Consider the following 20,206-nt stretch of genomic DNA (forward strand, 5'->3'; position numbering starts at 1 on the left):
AACGATATATATATATATATATATATATATATATATAAACGAAATTTTATGCAGTTATTACAAATAGCAACCTAAGTAATCGATACAAGTTACAGGCTTATAGCTTGATTTTCTGGCATTGGGAGTTTAAAAATACTTGTTTTCTTTCGTGATTTATTGATGATCTCTCAAGCATCTGAAGGCCGTAAACTTTATAACAAAGTATGAAAAATCGCATGAACTAAATACTGCTAAGTTTACAAACTAATCCTTCAAGTATTTCTTGAAAAATTCAAAAAAAAAATTCAAAAACTGAACGTGTCTCTTCCATTATTGTAGGATAGCGTATATAGTTCCAATCGTTTATGCTATTATATTTCATCTTACAGATTTTAGAAAAAATAAGGAGAGTGAAAAAAATAAAATCTAGATAATTTTATATAGAAAAGAGTGATCCTAGTTTGAGCCTTATCGTAAACACACTTCTCTTCAAATATGATTTATTCTTTTATAAAACATAGTAAATCAAGGTTGAAAAATTATTTATTGATTTCATTGCGCTCAATACTCATGCTATTATTTATTAGATCTATGATTTTATCCTAAATTATCACTATTTTCATTAGTAATAGGCAATCACTGAAACCTTGGTAGTGAATACATATGTATACTATATATTAAAAGCTTCCAAAGATTGCAGCTAGAAAAATAATTGTATGATATGTATTCAAAATAAAACTTTAATAATAAAACTGGGGTGCCAACTATTACGCTCTTTGCAAAATTTTTTAGAGTGGCGCACAATTAAAAACCAAAGCTTTTGAATCTTTGATAATTTTGTCGTCATTTTAATAGCCTACTTCTACAGCATATTTCCCCATGAAAAAGCTGGAACAAAGTAGCGTTTCATATGAAAATTTGAATTATATAGGTACGTGTAACTTTCAATCAAATTTACAAAACAAAGAATGATATATTTAAGCATAAACCTAGCTACCACTGAAAAGTTTTTTCTAAAAGTGTGCGCAGTTGCCAGCCCTAATAATTATTCTTTCTTTCTTTTTTTTTTCAATTAAAAGTTTTAGCTGACACGATTAAGCATTAGTTTAACAATGATGCCAACTTGCTCCGCTTTAAAAAATATATATTTTCTAGTAGAAACGAAATTTCAGTTATTTTCAGTTTCCTATTTTTTACCGTATTAAAGTTATTTTTCAACCACTGCATGCTAAAAATTCAAAATATCAAATGAAATGCAACTCTATTGCAGTTGTCACGTGGTGAAATTTTTTAAGAGGGGACGTAATTATCCTATTTTTCACGTTTTACTGCTTAATTCGCTACAAATTTATTAAAACTTCTGCTGAAAGCGGAGCAGTTTGCATCCCAGGATTAGTATAAATGTAAATGTAAATCTAACATAATTGTTTTTAGCATATTATTTTTTTTAAAAATATTAATTTTCATTTTTGAGTCAAACAGAATTATTTTACTAAAATTATAACCAGATAGAGAGTATAAAACTAAACTCAGTGGCTCGGCAGATAGAGAGTATAAGTGGAAGAAATGTCATTTGCCTTAATTATAATGTAAATTTTTGAAAGGCAAACATTAGCTAATATAGTAAACCATAAGCATAATTGCCAATTTATAAGGTGATTGAAAAATATTTTACTAGAAAGCATAGCTGCCAACTTGTACAGCCGTTGAAAAATAATTTTCTTAGTGGCAGCGTGTATATTAGCGTTTTGGCGCATTAAATCTTAAAGTTTAAAATTTCAAAAATAATTTTTAAACTACCATGATGAATCTATAATTTAAACAAAAATATGCAGATATGGTCATTATGCTTATAAATGTCTGAATAATTTTGTTTTTAAAACATTCTTCCAAACTTAATTGCTGTTTTACTACCACTTAGTAAAATGCATTTTAAGGACCATACAAAATGGTAGGTATTCCAGTAAGTAAAGTAGTAATAAAATGTTCCATGCAGGAAAAATTTTGTAATAATTAAATTACTTCTCCAAACTTTAGCACAAATCGATAATTAATTGATATTATACATTAGTTATAGTGAACAAAATAATTTGTTTTGATATTTTAGAAACTAAAATATGTTTATTAACTCTTTCCGGCGCAGTGCTGCCAGTTAGGTAATACTTAATTCACAAATGTTACGTACCACTAGGAAAAAAATATTTGCGTTTAAGCGTTCCCCAATATTTAGCAACCACTATTTTTTAAGTAACAAGGAGAAAAAGCATGCCTTTTTAATAAGAATGCACTGCACTGTTTGCAGTTGCTAATGTTTTTGTCTGACTAAAATGTGCAACAGAAATTTACTGTTCTACAAAATATAAATATTGCATACCTGCCAACTTTTAATCCCTTCCATTATAATTTTTCCCAGTGGTAATAAAATGGAATTAAAACTTCAATTTTTAGTTAACAAATACGTTGCATTTGAAAAATCTTAAGTTGACAACCATGATAGTAACGCATATTAATATATGTGTTTCATTTTTGTAAGAATAGTGGTGATCAAAATCATTTAAAAATTAAGTTTATAAAAGAAAAAATAGTATATATTTACTACCACTTTAAATATCAAAATAAAATCTTCCGGAAAATTCGGAAGAGTTGGCAGGTATGAAATTACTACCACTGAGAAAATCTTTCTTAAACTATCGCAAACTTGGCGGCTAGGATTGAGTTATAAGCATACATTGTTTATGTGTAAACTATATTTAAATATATATATATATTTTAAAAAAAATCAGTATGTATAAAAGCAATAAGACAAAGTAAAATAAGTTATTAACATTTTATGCATTCTTTTCTTTGTACAGGAGTAATTGCAGCTAATAAATATATAGAAAGATCATATCTTACATTTCTGACGTACAATTCTTTGTCAAAGGCCAGCTCTCTTTCACAAACAAATGCAAGATTATCAGTTCTTTTACAGTTTTATGATGGTTCATAGTTCGATATTTATTTATATTATTCAGATAATATAGTACTTGGTACAGTATTCTTTTAACAGTACTGTTGATTTTGCTAAATGATTTAATTTCATTGTTGCAGTTTCCTTTTGATAGCAAGGCAGACTTTACTCGATGATTTACTTTCATCGATGCAGTTTACTTTCAATAGAAATATTGATTTTGAAGAGATTTTATTCTATTATAGAAGGTTTGAGATATTTCAAAAATTTGTTTTGGTAAATGTATTGGCTATTTGATAAACCAAGTACTAGTTTTTGAAATATTCAGCAAATCGCTTCAAGCTTCTTAGATTTTTTTTAATTCATAAGTGGTGGTAATGGTGTTAAGAAAGAAACATATTTATAACGATGTGAAAATTTTAGTTAAAAACTTCATGATTCGTTTAATCAAGTATGCTGTATAATACACATTTTTATTTACATAAACTCGATAAAAAGAGCTTTTGTAAATATTATTGATTTCTTCTCAATAATTATGGCATAAAAAAATGGAAAATGATTTGTGAACAATAAATAGTTGTTATCAAAATTATGAAGGCTATATAATGCAAAAGAATCTAAATAAAAGATATTTTTCATTGTATTATTTTTTTTTAGTACTTTTTCAAAATTTCGTAAATTAACTTTATAAAGTTGTATGCTAGATTCCTTAACTTTAAAAAGTAATCAGCAGCGAAAATTCTAGTATTGCTTTTATTAATAATAAAGAGTCATGGATGTTAACACAGTACTCATTCATTGTTATTTATGTGCTAGTTGCCTACTATTAAGGCTTTTGCGTTGTATTTTCATCAACCGTCGTGAGATAATAATAATTATGATAAATATAGTCAGCAATACGACCGTTTTTATTGGGAGCTTTTTCTAACGATACAACGTGGCTGAAAAATGCTTGCTATGTTATGTTTTTATGTGAAATGATGTTATGAAAAATGCTATGCTTTTATGTTTTTTCTTAATTAACCCTTTGCACATCGATGATACGCCATCAACAGACACCACTCTAAAATCAAAAATTTTTATAACTTAATAATTAGTGAGCACATTATTTTTTGAATTTTAAAATGTATGAAACAAACTGTGTTCAATATCAACTTGCTCCGCTTTGAAAAAAGAAATATTTTCCTGTGGTAACGAAATTAAAGTTTTCTTTAACTTAGTATTTTTCATTTAGAGTAATTTTTCCTCCACTACTTATCAAGAATTCAAAATATATAAAATTAAATTTGATTGCACTTATGACATTTGTAAAGAGTGGGCGTAATTATCCTTATTCTGTAATTTTTTTTATTTAATACGCTACCAATTTTTTTAAACTTTTCCCTGTATATTACGTATTTTAGATGATTTCGTGATAATGCAGAGATGCCAACTTGCTCCGGTCAGCAAATATATATTTTAAAGTGGTAGTTTATCAATTGTGATTCTTGGTTTAATAAATTCAATTAGGTAGATTTTTATCCACCACTATTTCTAAAGAGTTCGTAGGCTTATATAACTCACCACTTTACAGTACTTACGTCATGCTATACCTTTTATAAAGCAAGAAAAAATAGTCAAATATATGCTAATTTACTTTGTAGATATTTACCGTTTTCTTGATTATTTTGGCTTGTCCGGAGCAGTTGGCATCTCTGCCAACAATATTTATTAATGTTCAACAAACATTATTAATGTTTGCTTAAATTGCATTTTAAAGTACTTGAAGTGTAAAAAAGCGCGATTAAAAATGTTTTTGGTTCCACATATTTAATTGCGATGAATGTATTCATCTTTATATCAAATGCGGAATTATAAAACGAAAACGTAACGATAAGAATATGCTACATAGTTGCCAACTTCTTCCATTTTGTATGGGAGGTTCTTACTATATAGCTATATACTGAAAGTGGTAAAAGAGTTTATGTTTTACCATTTGTTCCTTTTGATTTAAAACGATCTTTACCGCCTGCAAATATATGCTTTAAATAAGTAAATGTTGTAATATATATCCCAGAGTTTAAGAAGTAATTAATTTGAATATTGGTTTTATCATAGAATATATAAAAACCTAGTTGTTATTTAGCACAACTAATAAACATAAATAATAAATTAAACTGTGGACTTAATTATAATAAGCTAAAACGTATGCTTTTTATATACGATTTGGGGCTTTATGTAATACTATTATGAATGAACAGATAAAGGAAAAAAGTTGTAGTTGAGAACCATACAAATGTGGTAAACATGAAGTTTTGAAAACAATCAATTCATGAAAAATAATTACTCGCGTGGAGAAATATATTTCCAGTAATAATTAAATTACAAAATCTATAATGTGTCTTTTGTGTTTATATTTTTTTTTCAAAGATTTAAAAAATTAACAATAAAGTATGTAAATAAACTTTTAAAAAGCTTTAAATTCGTTATCTAATTATGACTCACAATTCAATTGTAAAATGTTATTCCTGTCTTTGTTAAAAAAATTTTAATTATAGTAACTTACAAAATATGTTAAATATAGATTGTTTATATTTTTGTTGTTAAATGTTAATTTACATAAAAAATTATAATATAAAATTTATATAATAATGAAATTTATATAAAGTTATTTCATTATTGTAAAAATATTACTGTATAAAATTTATATAAATATATAAAATTTATCAGCAAAAAAAACTACAGATTTTAATTATAGTGATTTACAAAGTGTGTTACATATAGATTGTTTATATTTTTGTTGTTAAATGTTAAAGTTATTAAAAATATAAACTATATTTTTCCTAAGCCTTTTCATATTTTGCCAACTCATCAGAAAAATGTTGCCCCTTAAGTCAATACTGTTCTTTTCTATAAATATTATTAAATTGGCCAATAGAAGGTCACATACTGAATTAAATAGGAATGCAGTTGAAATATTGAAATTTCATTTTAAAATATGTACAATTTTGTATTCGAATCAGCTCAATGGTTAAATATTTTATTAATCGTCATTGCTGTCTCCCCTTTCTTTATATTTAATAGATTAGTTCTTATTTTGTAAATAGTAATGCTTCTAATGACCAATTTAAAAAAAATACTTGCACGCAATAAGGTTTAAGTAAAATACCATTTTTCAAAAGATTTTGTCGTACCAAATCTATGTTAAGTGTATGACCTTTAAAATATATTTTCAATATTTCTTCCTTGCCTTAATTAATATAAACATCAATTGTATAATTAAATGTATATGTAAAGCGAGTTATTATAAAGCAATTTTCTTCATAGTTATTGCTGTACAGATTAGCTTTATTAACACTACTATTTTTTTTAAAAAAGCGCATATTTCATAAATTACATTTTATATTCATGAATATCTTACATTTTGAAGAATCTCCCATAAATTGTTTCCAAAAAATACCAGCGTTTTGTATGATGCTTGACTACTATTAAAAGTATTATACAAGCATTCAATGTGACAAAATGCACTAAAAATAGTTCTTAAAAAATTTTTAAAAATAACATTATCGATGATTTCAGATAATTATTGATTGATTTATACGTTGCTGAACCAAAAAGTAGAGATGCTATTTATACTGCAACATTTTATTATTTTTATTTTAGATAAATGCAAAGAAGTTATTTCGATAGTTTTTACAATTTTCTTAAATACATGAATTTGAGCAACATACCTAACAATTTTTTTTCGCAATTCACGGAAAACTTTTATTGTTAATAATTGCAATCTTTATTAACTAGTTAAATGATTTATTATTATTATATTATATTATATTATTATTATCATATTATATTATTATTATATTTTATTATTATTATATTTTATTATTATTATTATATTATATTATATTATTATTATTACATTATATTATATTATAATTAAGGTATTTGCTTTAATAATTTTATTCTTAATTTAATAACGTTGATTTACTCGTAGATGATTTGGCCACAATAATATAACTTGAAATATAATTTAATATTTATCTTTTATTCTCTATTTTTATTATTTATTTATTATTTATATTTATTTACTATATTAATTATTTACTATTTCTATTATATACTATTTGTACTGTAAAATTTTGTTTTTTTATTTTGGATATTTTGGATAATTGCAAAGAAGTTATTTTGATAGTTTTTATAATTTTCTTAAATAAATGACTTTGAGCAACATAGCCGGAAATTTTTTTCGCAATTAACAGAAAACTTTTATTGTTAGAAATTACAGTTGTTATTAATTAGTCATGTGATTCATCATTATTATATTATAATTAAGGAATGTGTTTTAATAATTTTATTCTTAATTTAGCATCGTTGATTTAGATGATTTGCTCATAATAATATAACTGGATAAATAATTTAAACTTAGGTAATCAAAATTCCAACAATTGCTAATAATATTTTAATCACTAGAAAAATTTTAGAAGGAAAGGAAGTACTGTTTAGAATTATCAATTTACTAACTGTTACACGTCCACTAAATATATTTCCCAGAAAGCTCTAAAGTTGGAAGATGTTTGTAGAAAAATGAAATTTGTAAAGCTCATACCATTCGGTCATTAATTATGTGATAATCATCAGCTGTCGTATCTGCCAGTTTTTACGTTATAGCTGAAAAAATTTCGCTATTGGTAGCAAAATTTATACCTGAATATTTGGTTTGCAACTAAATAAATTATTTAAAAAAAAGAAAAATAAGCTAGACCACTACGGCTTATAACTCAATAATAAATATAACTCATAAGCATGTAAGACTTTTAAAAACATTATGTTAAGTGCGTGTTTACCTCTTAAAATAAAATAAGTTATAACATTCAGATAAACATTCTGATTAAATTGAAATACTAATTTCATTTCGTATAATCATAAAAATAAACTTTGCATTTCTTAGTGGAGTATTCCTAGTGGAATTCAAAAATTTAAAGAAATTTCTGCATCAAATGATAATAAAGCCTTCAATATATACAGTTACATTAATTATTTAAAATGATGATCAAAATCAGTTTTATTAGATTAAGAGTGAAATATCTATGCACACCACTTAAATATGAAACTCTCTCGGAAAACTAGGTGAGTTTGCTGCTATATATAATTAAATTTGTCGAAAAATTGCTATTTTATGAAAACTGAATTCAATATCGTAAGACTATTTTTCAAAGGTATTTAAAATGGTAGCAACATCTAAAATAATTCAAATGCGTAAAAGACATGAATAATGTACTCATTTCCGTAAAAAATTCAAGCTATTTGAAAAAAGCATTTTTACCAGTAGTAGTGGAGCAATAGTTAAATTTGTAAAGTTTTGTAGCATTATTTTATTTTCCAATAGCTAGAACACGTTAAACATATCACTGCATGTCAATTGCTTCTCTTATGCATATGTTTAAATATATTAAATGTTATGGCTTATGAAACTATTTCTATTCATATTAAATAAAAGAAATGAATCATAAGTGGTGTTATCATGTTTGCTTCTGCATAAATTGTAAAAATTGGCAGGTGAGTATATTTATGTACTAGAGCAGTTTAAAAAATAGAGGGGTTAAACGGCAGAGTTGGCAACTATGCTAAGCTTATTCTATCTAAATAGTGAAAAATTAAAAATAAAAACCTTGATACATACTTCTTTTTAGCATTCATTTTATAACAACTTCATTATTGTAGTGAATTTTAAGTTCATGAAAATAGCATAGTCGTGTGTTGCTAGCTTATACCAAAACTAATTTATAGTCAAAACTTAGAAATCAAAGAGAGATTACGTAAATTTTAATGCAAACTATCAGATGATCATTTTTTATTTCAGAGTATTTATGATTACAATGATTAATTCTGGATCAAAGATAGTGCATTAAAATTAACTCCTAAAAGTAAATAAATAGGCCTAAATTAAAACATATTATGTCAATTATGCATGTTTTGTTTCATTTAATTTACGAACCACAGGAAAATAAATTAATTTTAATCAATGAAATTACCCTTGAATGCTTATTTAATTAAAATACTGAAACATTCTATGCATATACATTTTTATGTTATGTTAATATAATTAATATAGCAATAGCAACAGTAACATACAGCATGTTATATGATTATTGTAGGCAAATTTGATTTAAGTAATGAAAATAACATGTATACTTTTATATCCTGATCATGTAGTTCAGATAATGAAAATAACATGTATATATTAGATTATGCTGATTTAATTTAGATAACGATACTTATAAAACGCACATTTTATTTTTATATCACGTAATTTAAGAGTAAGATGAGGATATTGCTAAATTTAACTTTGAAATCGGATGTAATAATAAATGAAGGTTGTCTTTAATGTTCACATTACCACCACGTAAGAAAATTGTATTAATTTTAATTCAAACTGAATTTACCTCAAACTTTATCTTGTCATTCTATTCAGTGTTCTAATTTATTATCTGCATCCATCACTCTATTGATAGATTCTTGCCACCGGTGAACTAAAGGACTTTGCATGGGTGTTGAAGAGCAGGGGCTGACTTCTGAAGAATTTGCCCCTCGTCCTGATACAGAATAAGTAAGTAAGGAAGCAGCGGATGACCAGCAGGGCGTTGACCCCACATAAGGTCCAAAAGTGTTTAGTCTCTGTGGTACCCCAACACTCTGTAGCGGCAACGACACTGTCCATTGCATTGCCCTACGTGCTGGTGGGGCAACACCGGGTGCTTGAAAATAATTAGGTGGTAATATGTCCTTAGGGCTTTCTGAGCCCGGTGAATGAGAGAATGCGCCCCTGCGTGGACTTTCACATTCAGTCAATCTAGGTGAGTCTGTTGACGGCGACGGATCGGGAGCCAGGATACTTTCCATGTCAAACTGTCTCTTTTGCCGGGCAATGGTCAGCTTGACCGGATGTGGTGGACTTTGCAACATTTTGTGATGTCGTTGAGGATCCACTAAAGGGGCTGTTACTTCTAGTGGTGGCCTTGGTGGGGGTGTTGGAGCAGGGCTGTCGTCATCATCAGGTACTGACAATCCCATGTGTTTTCTGACTTTACGCTGCGCTTTTCGTCTGCGGAAATCGCCCTTTTTGAAATCTTCAATATTAGCTGGATGAATAGCCCAATAATGTCCCTTACCATTTGCGCTTCGTCCAGCTTTAATAAAACAGTCATTCAGGGATAAATTATGCCGAATGCTGTTTCTCCAGCCAGGACCTCTGTTCCGGAAATACGGGTACTGATCCAGTATATACTGATAGATATCTGATAAAACCATTTTTTTCTCTGGACAGCTGAGAATAGCCATCGCAATGAGACCTATGTAGCTGTGCTGAGGCTTGGGCTCTTCAGTCGCAAATCGGGCGGTTCTGGGATCGAACCTGACAAATGGTGAAAATCCATACTGTCCAGTGTCAGGAAAAGTACCAGCTAAGCCATATGGCAGTCCAAAAGGATGAAATCTTAAACGATTGTAGTCATAGATTTGCAGTCTTTGGAATTCAGCCAGAGCTGCAGCGGGATTGACAGCCGGTGGCGCAAAAGGGTTCTGGTCAGTAGCGGCCAGAACTTTGTTTAGGGCAGCGAACGAGGGATCACTTCGGCACATCATGGGAATACGAGTTTACGATAACACTCGCTCCACGCTTGAGCTGATCCCCCATAGTTGACAGAGTTTCTCTTTTTCGCTAACTCCGCCTACTAGTTTTCTATTGGATGGTCGTAGAACGGCTCTATTGGATGAGAGAAATGATTGGCGGTTGTTTCAAGCCAATAGAATCGACACCGTTAAGCTCCGTGGTCTCTTTTTCCAAAATTAACGTCTCATTAGATCTGGAGCTAGCGGAAGGCCAATTTTCAAGGCGGGTCTCGATTAAGCTTCCTTTGGGATTGAAAAGGTTTTTTTCACCCCTCTAACCCGTGACCCTCAAATGGAGGGAAAAAAATATTCTTTTCTAAGAGCGAGGATAAAAAGGGGAGAGGGGAATAACAATCATCGCTTTTATTGTTGGTTCAACTCAGTTGCTATGGTTGTTGTATCTATCTGTTTTATTGTTAAGCTTTTTTTACTTTTCTAAAGCTAATTGACGCTTTTTGTATTTGTTCACTTGTTTGATTATTTTGTGGTCGCAATTAAAAGGGGAAATCGGGCTAATTAAGATGCAGTCAACTTTTTTTTTTCTTTAAGTTTTTTTTTTTCTTTCTTCATTCTTTTCTTTTTTTTATTTACTTATTTTCAGAGAGGGCATTAATTTTGCAATCAATCTTTTACTTTAATATTTTTTTTAGTGTACTGAGTAATTAAAACTTTTTTATGTTAAAAAGTGACTAGGTGTCTTACCCTTTACTCTTTATTTATTTAGAAAACTTGGACCGACTTTTAATACTCTCTGCAATTATTCATATATTTTGAATCATGAAAACATAAAATAGGTGGGTAACTTCTTTGTTTATTAACTTTTTGTTTATTAGCTTTTTGTTTATTTATTTATTTATTATTAAAAAAAACTGGAAATAAATTTTAATATTCTGTTCTATAATTTAAACACATTTAGTCATAAAAATCCAAACTAGGTGAATAACTCATTTCTTTATTAGTTTTCTGTTGTTTAACAGTTGTTTGTTACTGTTCTGTTATTTAGCATGAAAAACTGGAAATAACTTTTAATGCACTCTGCAATTATTCTTATACAAAGGGATGCCACAAGCGACTGTGTAAAAAGTAGTAGAAACTCAATTCACTTTTAGTTATTTATTATCTCTTTAATTATTCAATCGTACTACCACTATGACTTATATTTCATATCATTCATTCATTAAAAAAAAATAATAATTTTTTTTTACTTAACTTCTCTCATTTATTTATTAATTTTTCGTTGTTTTATTTATTTATTAGGAGAAACTGGAAATAACTTTTAATACTCTCTACAACAATGCGTTGGCATTGAGTCGTGAAAACAGGTGGATAACTCATTTATTTATCAATTTTTCGTTGTTTTATTTATTTATTAAGAAAAACTGGAAATATCTTTTAACACTCTCTGCAACATGCCCATTTCATACCTGCCAACTCTTCCGGATTTTCTGGAAGATTTTATTTTCATATTTAAAGTGGTAGCAATACTCATGTTATTCCAATTAACTTTTTGAATTATAATGATAATTATAAATGAGTTTGACCACCACTACATATAAATAATAACAATAAATATGTGAAAGCATAATAATCCTTGAGCATGCGAATTTCAACGGGATCAAAATATAATTATATTTTTGAGTCAGATTGTTTCTCGTTTATTGTTTTACAACCACTCTGAAAATCCATTCTCGGAAAGAGTGAAAGTTGGCAGGTATGCTATTCATTGAGTCATGAAGACGCAAACTAGATGGGTAAATCATTTGTTTAATAGTTATCTGTTGTTTTATTTATTTATTATGAAGTACTACAAATAACTTACTCACTGCTATAATTTATATGCATCGAGTCACGAAACTCGAACAAGGTGGGTAACTCATTTGTTATAAGTTTTCTGTTGCTTTATTTATTTATTATGAAAACTGGAAATACTTTTTATACTACCTGCAATATTTTTTTATCTTGAGTAATGAACTTTACCTAATTTTTAATTGCTTGCATAAGATGTGATCAATACTAAAATTCACAAAAAAAATTTTTTCACTTTAGAATTGCTTCGAATTCCAATACTTACTAAATTATTTGGAGAAATGGTATAAAATACTAAAGAAACTACTGATAAAATTGTGCTTACGTAACATTTGAACAACTCCATACACGGTTTTATTAAAACTTACAATCGAATTAAATTGCGCTATTTTTCTAGGTAAGAATGTTTCTCGGAATTAAATAACTTTTCTCCGTATATTGATTTTTAAAAGGTAGTCACGTATCTTTGAAATGTTTAATAGTGGTTGAAAATTTTCTTCGAGAAATTGGAATTTGCTTTTTTAAAAACACCACTTTTATCCTTTAGTTACCAAAGTTCCATTTTACCTTTTTTCAAAAATATAACGAATGAATTAATCAATCTATCGGATTTTATATTGAAGTAAATCGAAATGTGTGTCCACAACAAGATATTTATAATTCAAACATTATTATTTCCGCTTGACATCATTATAATACGATTTTTTTAATATTAAAATATAAGTTTGCACTAAAAACATTAAAGTACTTAGATTAATAGTGTATTACCACTGTTTTTTTTACAAAAGCACTTTTCACTTAGTCAGGGAATGAGTCTGTGTTTAAAGAATTGACAGCTTACTCACAAGTGCGACTTATAAAGCTTTGTCAAATTGAAAAGCATGTTCAGGGTTGCAGTGGTTTTCGAACCCGCTACCTCCAAGCCACATAGCGTTTGGTGGAACGGCAAGAAATCTTCCAACAGCATAGAATTCTTTTGCTGAAACATTTCCTTAACCTTTTCGGGACGGGCGAGTCATAAATGCTGTCGTAAGGAATCAGAATCAGGATAATAAAAAATAAAAAGTGGTAGCTTAAGTTCGGACATTGTTAATTTAACAGACTTATTTTTGTTTACACTTTAATTCTAACACATCCAATCCTTGTGTGTGAAAAGTGTAACTGTATAATTTTTAATTCGAACTAAGTAGTGCTGAATTAAATAAAGCAAAATATTATTACCACGCCCTCAAATAAACTACTATAAAAATAGTTTGGCACCCAGTTTTATGCCCTGATTATCGACACCCTGAGAATGCATACATGACTCGCCCGTCTCGAAGGGGTTAAGAAACAATAAGATGCAGAAGTTATCGTAAGTTCATTAACCGACTAGACTCCGTAAACAAAAATATACATTCGTTAGTAGTGAATTAGAATTATATTTTTGTAGTGGTAGATACACTACAGTTATTAATGGGTATGGGTTTCATTAATGGATATAAAAAATTTAACTGCTTTACGCGATTACAATTCTTGTTTATTTCCGTCATTTACAATTAATCTATATTTTTGTTAAGCATGCATGTATAGATGTGTGATTAAGAATCTGTGAGTAATCAAGAAGATGCCCAGATTGAACTCTAGAGTATTATAGACGAATGCCCAAGAGTTCAAAACGAATTATCACATTCTGTGAGATCCAAACATTTCAATGAATTCATATTTTAGACTTTTCACTTTACTATATTTTTCATTTCAATCTTAATCTTTCTATCCGCAAAATAGGAGAGGACGGAAATTAAATAAGAAAGAAATGTTGTATTGTTCTCAAAATGTAATATTCTTCACTTTATGTTATAATAAATAAATCGAATCAAATATTAATTCGATATTAAATATAATATAGAACTTGGAAATGGAATTTATTTTTTGAAAAACTTTTAATTTAGTTATTTAAAAAATTCAATAAAATTTTTTAATTATCGAATATTTTATTTTTATTGTATTGTGCTCATTTTATCTGATCTCTTACTGTCTCTGTTCTTCTTTTTGTCTCATCTCTTTTCTTTCATTTTCCTCTTGTCACTTTCATTTCACAAAAGCAATAACTCGCCAAATGAGAGGGGAAAAAGAAGATGGAAAACTTTATTCATTTCACACCTTAAAATATAAATGTAAATAATTTGATGCAAAAATAACAAGTCTTAAAATAATATCGTTTGCCTCGATCATATTTCATATTTAACAAACTCGCAAAAATATAAATTTTTTAATTTAAGATTTTTATATACTGTAAAATTTATATTTATAATAAAACATCCAGTCTAATTTAAAGAAAAAATATATTTTGCTTTAAATTTTCAGGGTAAGTAAAAATTTACCTATATTCAAATATAATAGCGAGAGAAAAAAATATTACAATAAGATTATTTTAAAGATTTTTCATTACATAACAATTTTATCAGACCGCAAATTATAGAAATCCTAACTAATTATACAAATTTTCAAAACAGAGATTTTGGCTTTACGTTCAAACTCACACAGTAACTGGACGCCGTTAGCCGTTATGATATTCGATCAAAAATAACAGCAACATTTATCACAGCAGAGCAAGGAAAATGCTTCCCAAGGCACAGTATGGAGCAGCGACTGGCAGTCAAAGGAAATCAAACCGTGAAAAACATTTTCACTGTGATTTTTGGAGCAATGAAATTTATCACAGTGAAGTAGCAGTGAAATTTGTCACAGTGAAAGTAGCAGTGATATTTTTTACAGTGACAGTAACAGTGAAATTTGTCACAGTGAAAGTAGCAGTGAAATTTGTCACAATGAAAGTAGAAATGAAATTTGTCACAGTGAAAGTAGCAGTGAAATTTGTCACAGTGAAAGTAACAGTGAAATTTGTCATAGTGAAAGTAGCAGTGATATTTTTCACAGTGACAGTAGCAGTGAAATTTGTTACAGTGAAAATAGCAGTGAAATTTGTCACATTGAAAGGAGCAGTGAAATTTGTCACAGTAAAAGTAGCAGTGAAATTTTTCACAGTGAAAGTAGCAGTGAAATTTGTCACTGTGACAGTAGCAGTGAAATTTGTCACAGTTACAGTAGCAGTGATTTTTTCACTGTGACAACTTTCTGGTTGGATCAGGTTGTTACAGTGACAGAAGCAGTCACAGTGACAGGAGCAGTCACTGTGACAAGTCACTGCTCCGTTACATTCGACCCATCTCTAGAAAGTAGTAATGTAGTGAATGTTCATCAGTATCTATGTGACACCTTTTGTATGGTTTAGATTGAGATATTTTATGTTCATCAGTATCTATGTGACACCTTTTTTATGGTTTAGATTGAGATATTTTATGTTCATCAGTATCTATGTGACATCGAATTTTTATGGCTGAGAATAAGCTATGTTATATTCACGAGCGTCTGTAACACCGATATTTTTAAGGTTGGGGATAAAATATTTTATATTCATCAGTATTTATGTGACACCCCTTTTTATGGTTGAAAATAAGATATNAGTGAAATTTGTCACAGTGAAAGTAGCAGTGAAATTTGTCACAGTGAAAGTAGCAGTGAAATTTGTCACAGTGAAAGTAGCAGTGAAATTTTTCACAGTGACAGTAGCAGTGAAATTTGTCACAGTTACAGTAGCAGTGATTTTTTCACTGTGGCAACTGTCTGGTTGGATCAGGTTATTACAGTGACAGAAGCAGTCACAGTGACAGAAGCAGTCACAGTGACAGAAGCAGTCACAGTGACAGGAGCAGTCACTGTGACAAGTCACTGCTCCGTTACATTCGACCCATCTCTAGAAAGTGGTAATGTAGTGAATGTTCATTAGTATCTATGTGACACCTTTTTTATGGTTTAGATTGAGATATTTTATGTTCATCAGTATCTATGTGACATCGAATTTTTATGGCTGAGGATAAGCTATTTTATATTCACGAGCGTCTGTAACACCGATATTTTTATGGTTGGGGATAAAATATTTTATATTCATCAGTATTTATGTGACACCCCTTTTTATGGTTGAAAATAAGATATTTTATGTTCATCAGTGACACCCATTTTTTACGGTTGAGGATAAGAAATTTTATCGAACAAGATACAAATCTATATCAAAAACGGTGTTTCTCAAGGACATAGTAAACAATGACGGTATTTTTTTTTAAAAAAAACTCTTCCTAAAATATTATCAATCAAATGAAATTCCCCCCCCCCTAAAAAAGATAAGTTTATTTTTCAATTTTATTTTTATCAAACCTCAGACTTCTAAGAGTGAAATATGATGAAATAGAATGAAATCTAGCAACAAAACATCACCTTCCCTGTCATTCAATAAGCACTTCCTATCTTCTGACTGGCTGATATCGTTTGCCAGCAGTTAACAAACAAGAAATTCTATTGGCCCCACAACAAGAGACAGATTTACACACCATCGCTTTTCACCTATTGTCCATCCCTCATGAAGCTTTCTGTTTTCTTGAAGGTGTTTTTTCCCTTCAACGACACCCGATCCGGCTATGAGTCCTTCCTTTAACCGGATTGCGGGAAGAAGGAGCCCCCCCCCAACCCCCAATAATGTCCCCCCCATCTCCATCCACCATAAAACTAATCCACTTGAATACTGCCAGTACTTTTCTTTCTTACCCCACCGTAGTTCGCACTTCAGCTACAAAAGTAAACCAATCAATGTACCTTAAACGTCGTAATAGGCACAGTCTAAATCGTTATTATTACGAAGCTTTACTCTTTGTGTGAATCTCCCCCCTTTTACCTCCTATGGGGGCCTCCATCAAAGGGAATGAGGTGTTTGGGTTTGTCACCCCCTTTAAAACCCCCATAATATTCCCTTTAGCATTCATGGGGTGCCCTTAGAGGGGGTGCCCAAAGAAAACAGATACTCAGCAGCTGAGGAAGGCCACCGTGCAATGGTGGGATTCAACAAAATCGTTATGGTTGATTTTTGCACCCCCCGCTTTTCGGTGGTATTCTTTTGCATTGAATTGTAATTGACTGCGCGCGAATGTAAGCCGATTAGGAGCAATTTTTCTCTTTAATAAATATGTGAGGTTCGCAGTTAAAGAAAAAAACTAGCTCCATCGTGGCAGAATTCTCCATTAAAATGGCGAAATGCATTTTAGATTTCGTAAACGTTCGAAACGTCTCCAGAATAACTAAATGAAGATATTCTACGAAACGTATCTATACATATAATAAAATAATGAATTTGTGTGAGTGTGTAACTGTGCACCGGATTTTTTTTAAAACTAGATTTTCAATTTGGAACCATTTAAAAAATAGTTTTTCCTGTGGTTTAGCGGTTTGTTAACCAATTAACTGTAGATATTTACTGTGCAAATGATGTGATGATAGTTTCATTTCTTCGCTGAAGCAAACTCGATATTCAGGTAAATTGTCCAACTGGTAATTTGTGTAATAATCAAAGATAATAGGTTTCAATTTACAGATGATTTACCAAGAAATATTGTAATCAACTAAAGCTACATAATTTAACCCTTTCACACCAATTGTCACGTATTAGTAGAACGTTCTCAATTAGGGTGAAAAGATAAAACTTGTGGCCCAACTACTATTTCTTTAGCATTTTATTTGTGGGCAGGGAGATAATAGTTTGACTTATTATATTCACCACTACTAATTAGAAATCTAATTAATTATTAGAAATAGTTATTAGTTATAATTAATTATTAGTTCTAATTAGAAATTATATAGTTATACCTCTTACTGTAATTGTTACAGTACCTCAATTCATCGCTGCCAATTACTACCTTCGTCAATAAAAAGTCTTCTTGAGATTAGTATAGCAGTTATTTAATTTGTTTTGCAAGTTAATTTAATACTTATATTATCACACCTAAATTGCAATCTGTATCATTCCGGTTTTTTATATGGATGTTTAAGCTATTTAAATGTAGTGGTAGTTAAAATTATAATAAATAAAATTTATTAAATCAGAAGTTGCGATTCCAACTGCTCAGGATTAGACATAATATTTTAAGAAACGGTAGAGAACTGTAGATTTTTGAGGCGGTTTACGTAAGCCTTTAAGTTATTTAGAAGTAGTGGTGAATAAAAACATATAAATCGAGTTTACTAAACCAAGAATTATACATTAAGACTCTACCACTGGAAAATATTTATCCGCAGTCCGGAGCAAGTTGGCATATCTGCAGGAGTGAAGCACGGTGCAAAAATTTTGCTACCGCATTAAATATAAAAATAAAATATTATTGAAATTCAAAAAAGATGTCTGTTGCATAAGATATGTAATAAGCGTAGCATTGATTAAGATGAAAGTGAAATAAAGCTGAAAAATTAGCCATTTTAGCTACAGCTTCTTTTTTCTTCCCCATTCTGATTCTGTATGAATGCTTTTATACTTACTCGTCCCGAAGAGATTAAAAGTTGTAAAAATGGATGCAATTGTTTTTGTCTCTAACACAGTTTTGCCGACTTTCAACTCTTTTTGGAAAAATTTCTTCTGGTGGTTACTAGGTTTACGCTTCTTTAATTTGTAAATTTGATTTAAAATTATTTTCCACACCGTTTCATGTTAAGAATTCAACCTCATTTTGTTCCAGCACTTTCGTGGTAAGGGTTTTAAAACGCTAGCAAAATTATCTAAAAATTGTGAAAGCTTTAGTTTTAATTGTCTAACACTCTATAAAATATTTTGCAAAATGCGTAGTAGTTGGCAGACCTGCTAAAAATTTCAAGTCGACATATTTTTCATATCAATTCTGCTTTTACTATATCTGCTTCGACTATTTGTGAAAAGCATTTCTGCAGCGCAAGCACAATGTTTACCATCAACAAGTGAGGTCCATTTTCACTTTCTCTATTCAACTCATCTATCTTCGACATCTTCTGCTGACGAATAGTCGGACAATGGACATCCATTAGTCTCAACAATCGTGACCGTAAACACTGCCCACCCCTTTCATTCAGCTGAAGCAGCATGTAAACAGGCAACTGATGAAGACACAAAAGGGTCTACCCCACGTCTTTTCCCTTCGAATGGTTAGATATGTCACCTCTGAAAGTTTCATGCAAACAGAAGCTCCCGTCGAGATAGGGTTCGGCACTGTTTTTTTCCAGATTGTGAATTCCAACTGCCAGTTGTAAATATTATTGTCATGTTCCGACCGAAATAGATTTGTAAATTGAAACTCTATAGCAGGGCTGTCCAACTGCAAAGAGCCCACGGGCCGCAGTTTGAAAAAGTTGAACAATAACCTCTTACCTCTTATACAATAACAATTAATAGTTGAATTATTAATTATAAAACAATGGAACAGAAGGATTATAATACAATTTGCTTATATTTTAATGGGAAAATTGAGGGTGATCAGCCTGAATAAGAAGTTGGCGGGCCGCACAATATGTGCTGGAGGGCCAGATGCGGCCCGCGGGCCGCCAGTTGGACAGCCCTGCTCTATAGGATGGATCCTAAACGATCAGTGCAGATTGTGATTTTGAATGAATCTACTATCGGTTTACTTTGCAAAAATTCTGATAATTATCAGCTGTGGTTTTGTTTTAAATTTTATATGTTTTTTATTCTTCACTAATGTTTATAACACTCACGCCATTGCACTTTCCAGATTGTTGATTTCAAATGCCAGTCTTAACCCTTTCGTGCCGACTGCAGAGATGCCAACTGCTCCGGAAGGGCCATAATACTTTAAAAAACGGTTAGCAACTACATACTAAAATTTCCAAATATTCGACTACGTTTGTTTACTTTTTAAACGGTGTCACGTGACTCAAATGATAGAAAGTGGCGAATTATATATGCTTTTGAACTAT

At 29.9% G+C, this 20,206-nt stretch overlaps 2 protein-coding genes across 2 annotated transcripts in view; one reads left to right on the top strand and one right to left on the bottom strand.

Moving 5' to 3' along the window:
- Positions 1–10,610, bottom strand: part of LOC107452205 (forkhead domain 102C) — a 72,669-nt gene extending 62,059 nt beyond the window's left edge. The window contains exon 1 of the mRNA XM_071185302.1: positions 9,352–10,610. Coding sequence (XP_071041403.1) covers positions 9,377–10,549 — 1,173 coding nt within the window. The 5' untranslated portion in view covers positions 10,550–10,610 and the 3' untranslated portion in view covers positions 9,352–9,376. The remainder of the gene's footprint in view (positions 1–9,351) is intronic.
- Positions 10,611–15,001: 4,391 nt separating this feature from the next.
- LOC122270524 (uncharacterized) lies at positions 15,002–16,211 on the top strand. Its single transcript, XM_071185782.1, has 3 exons — positions 15,002–15,090; positions 15,140–15,625; positions 15,905–16,211. Exons 1-3 carry the CDS (start codon positions 15,002–15,004, stop codon positions 16,209–16,211), a joined length of 882 nt encoding a protein of 293 aa, XP_071041883.1.
- The last annotated feature ends 3,995 nt before the right edge of the window (positions 16,212–20,206 follow it).

This window comes from Parasteatoda tepidariorum, chromosome 9, assembly GCF_043381705.1.
Source record: "Parasteatoda tepidariorum isolate YZ-2023 chromosome 9, CAS_Ptep_4.0, whole genome shotgun sequence".
Classification (NCBI taxonomy): Eukaryota; Metazoa; Arthropoda; class Arachnida; order Araneae; family Theridiidae; genus Parasteatoda; species Parasteatoda tepidariorum.

Coding starts and splice junctions, on each gene's coding strand:
- LOC122270524 (XM_071185782.1), top strand. CDS start 15,002: ATGGAGCAGCGACTGGCAGTCAAAGGAAATCAAACCGTGAAAAACATT. Junction 15,091..15,139: donor ATGAAATTTATCACAGTGAA/GTAGCAGTGAAA, acceptor TATTTTTTACAG/TGACAGTAACAGTGAAATTT. Junction 15,626..15,904: donor AATGTAGTGAATGTTCATCA/GTATCTATGTGA, acceptor AATTTGTCACAG/TGAAAGTAGCAGTGAAATTT.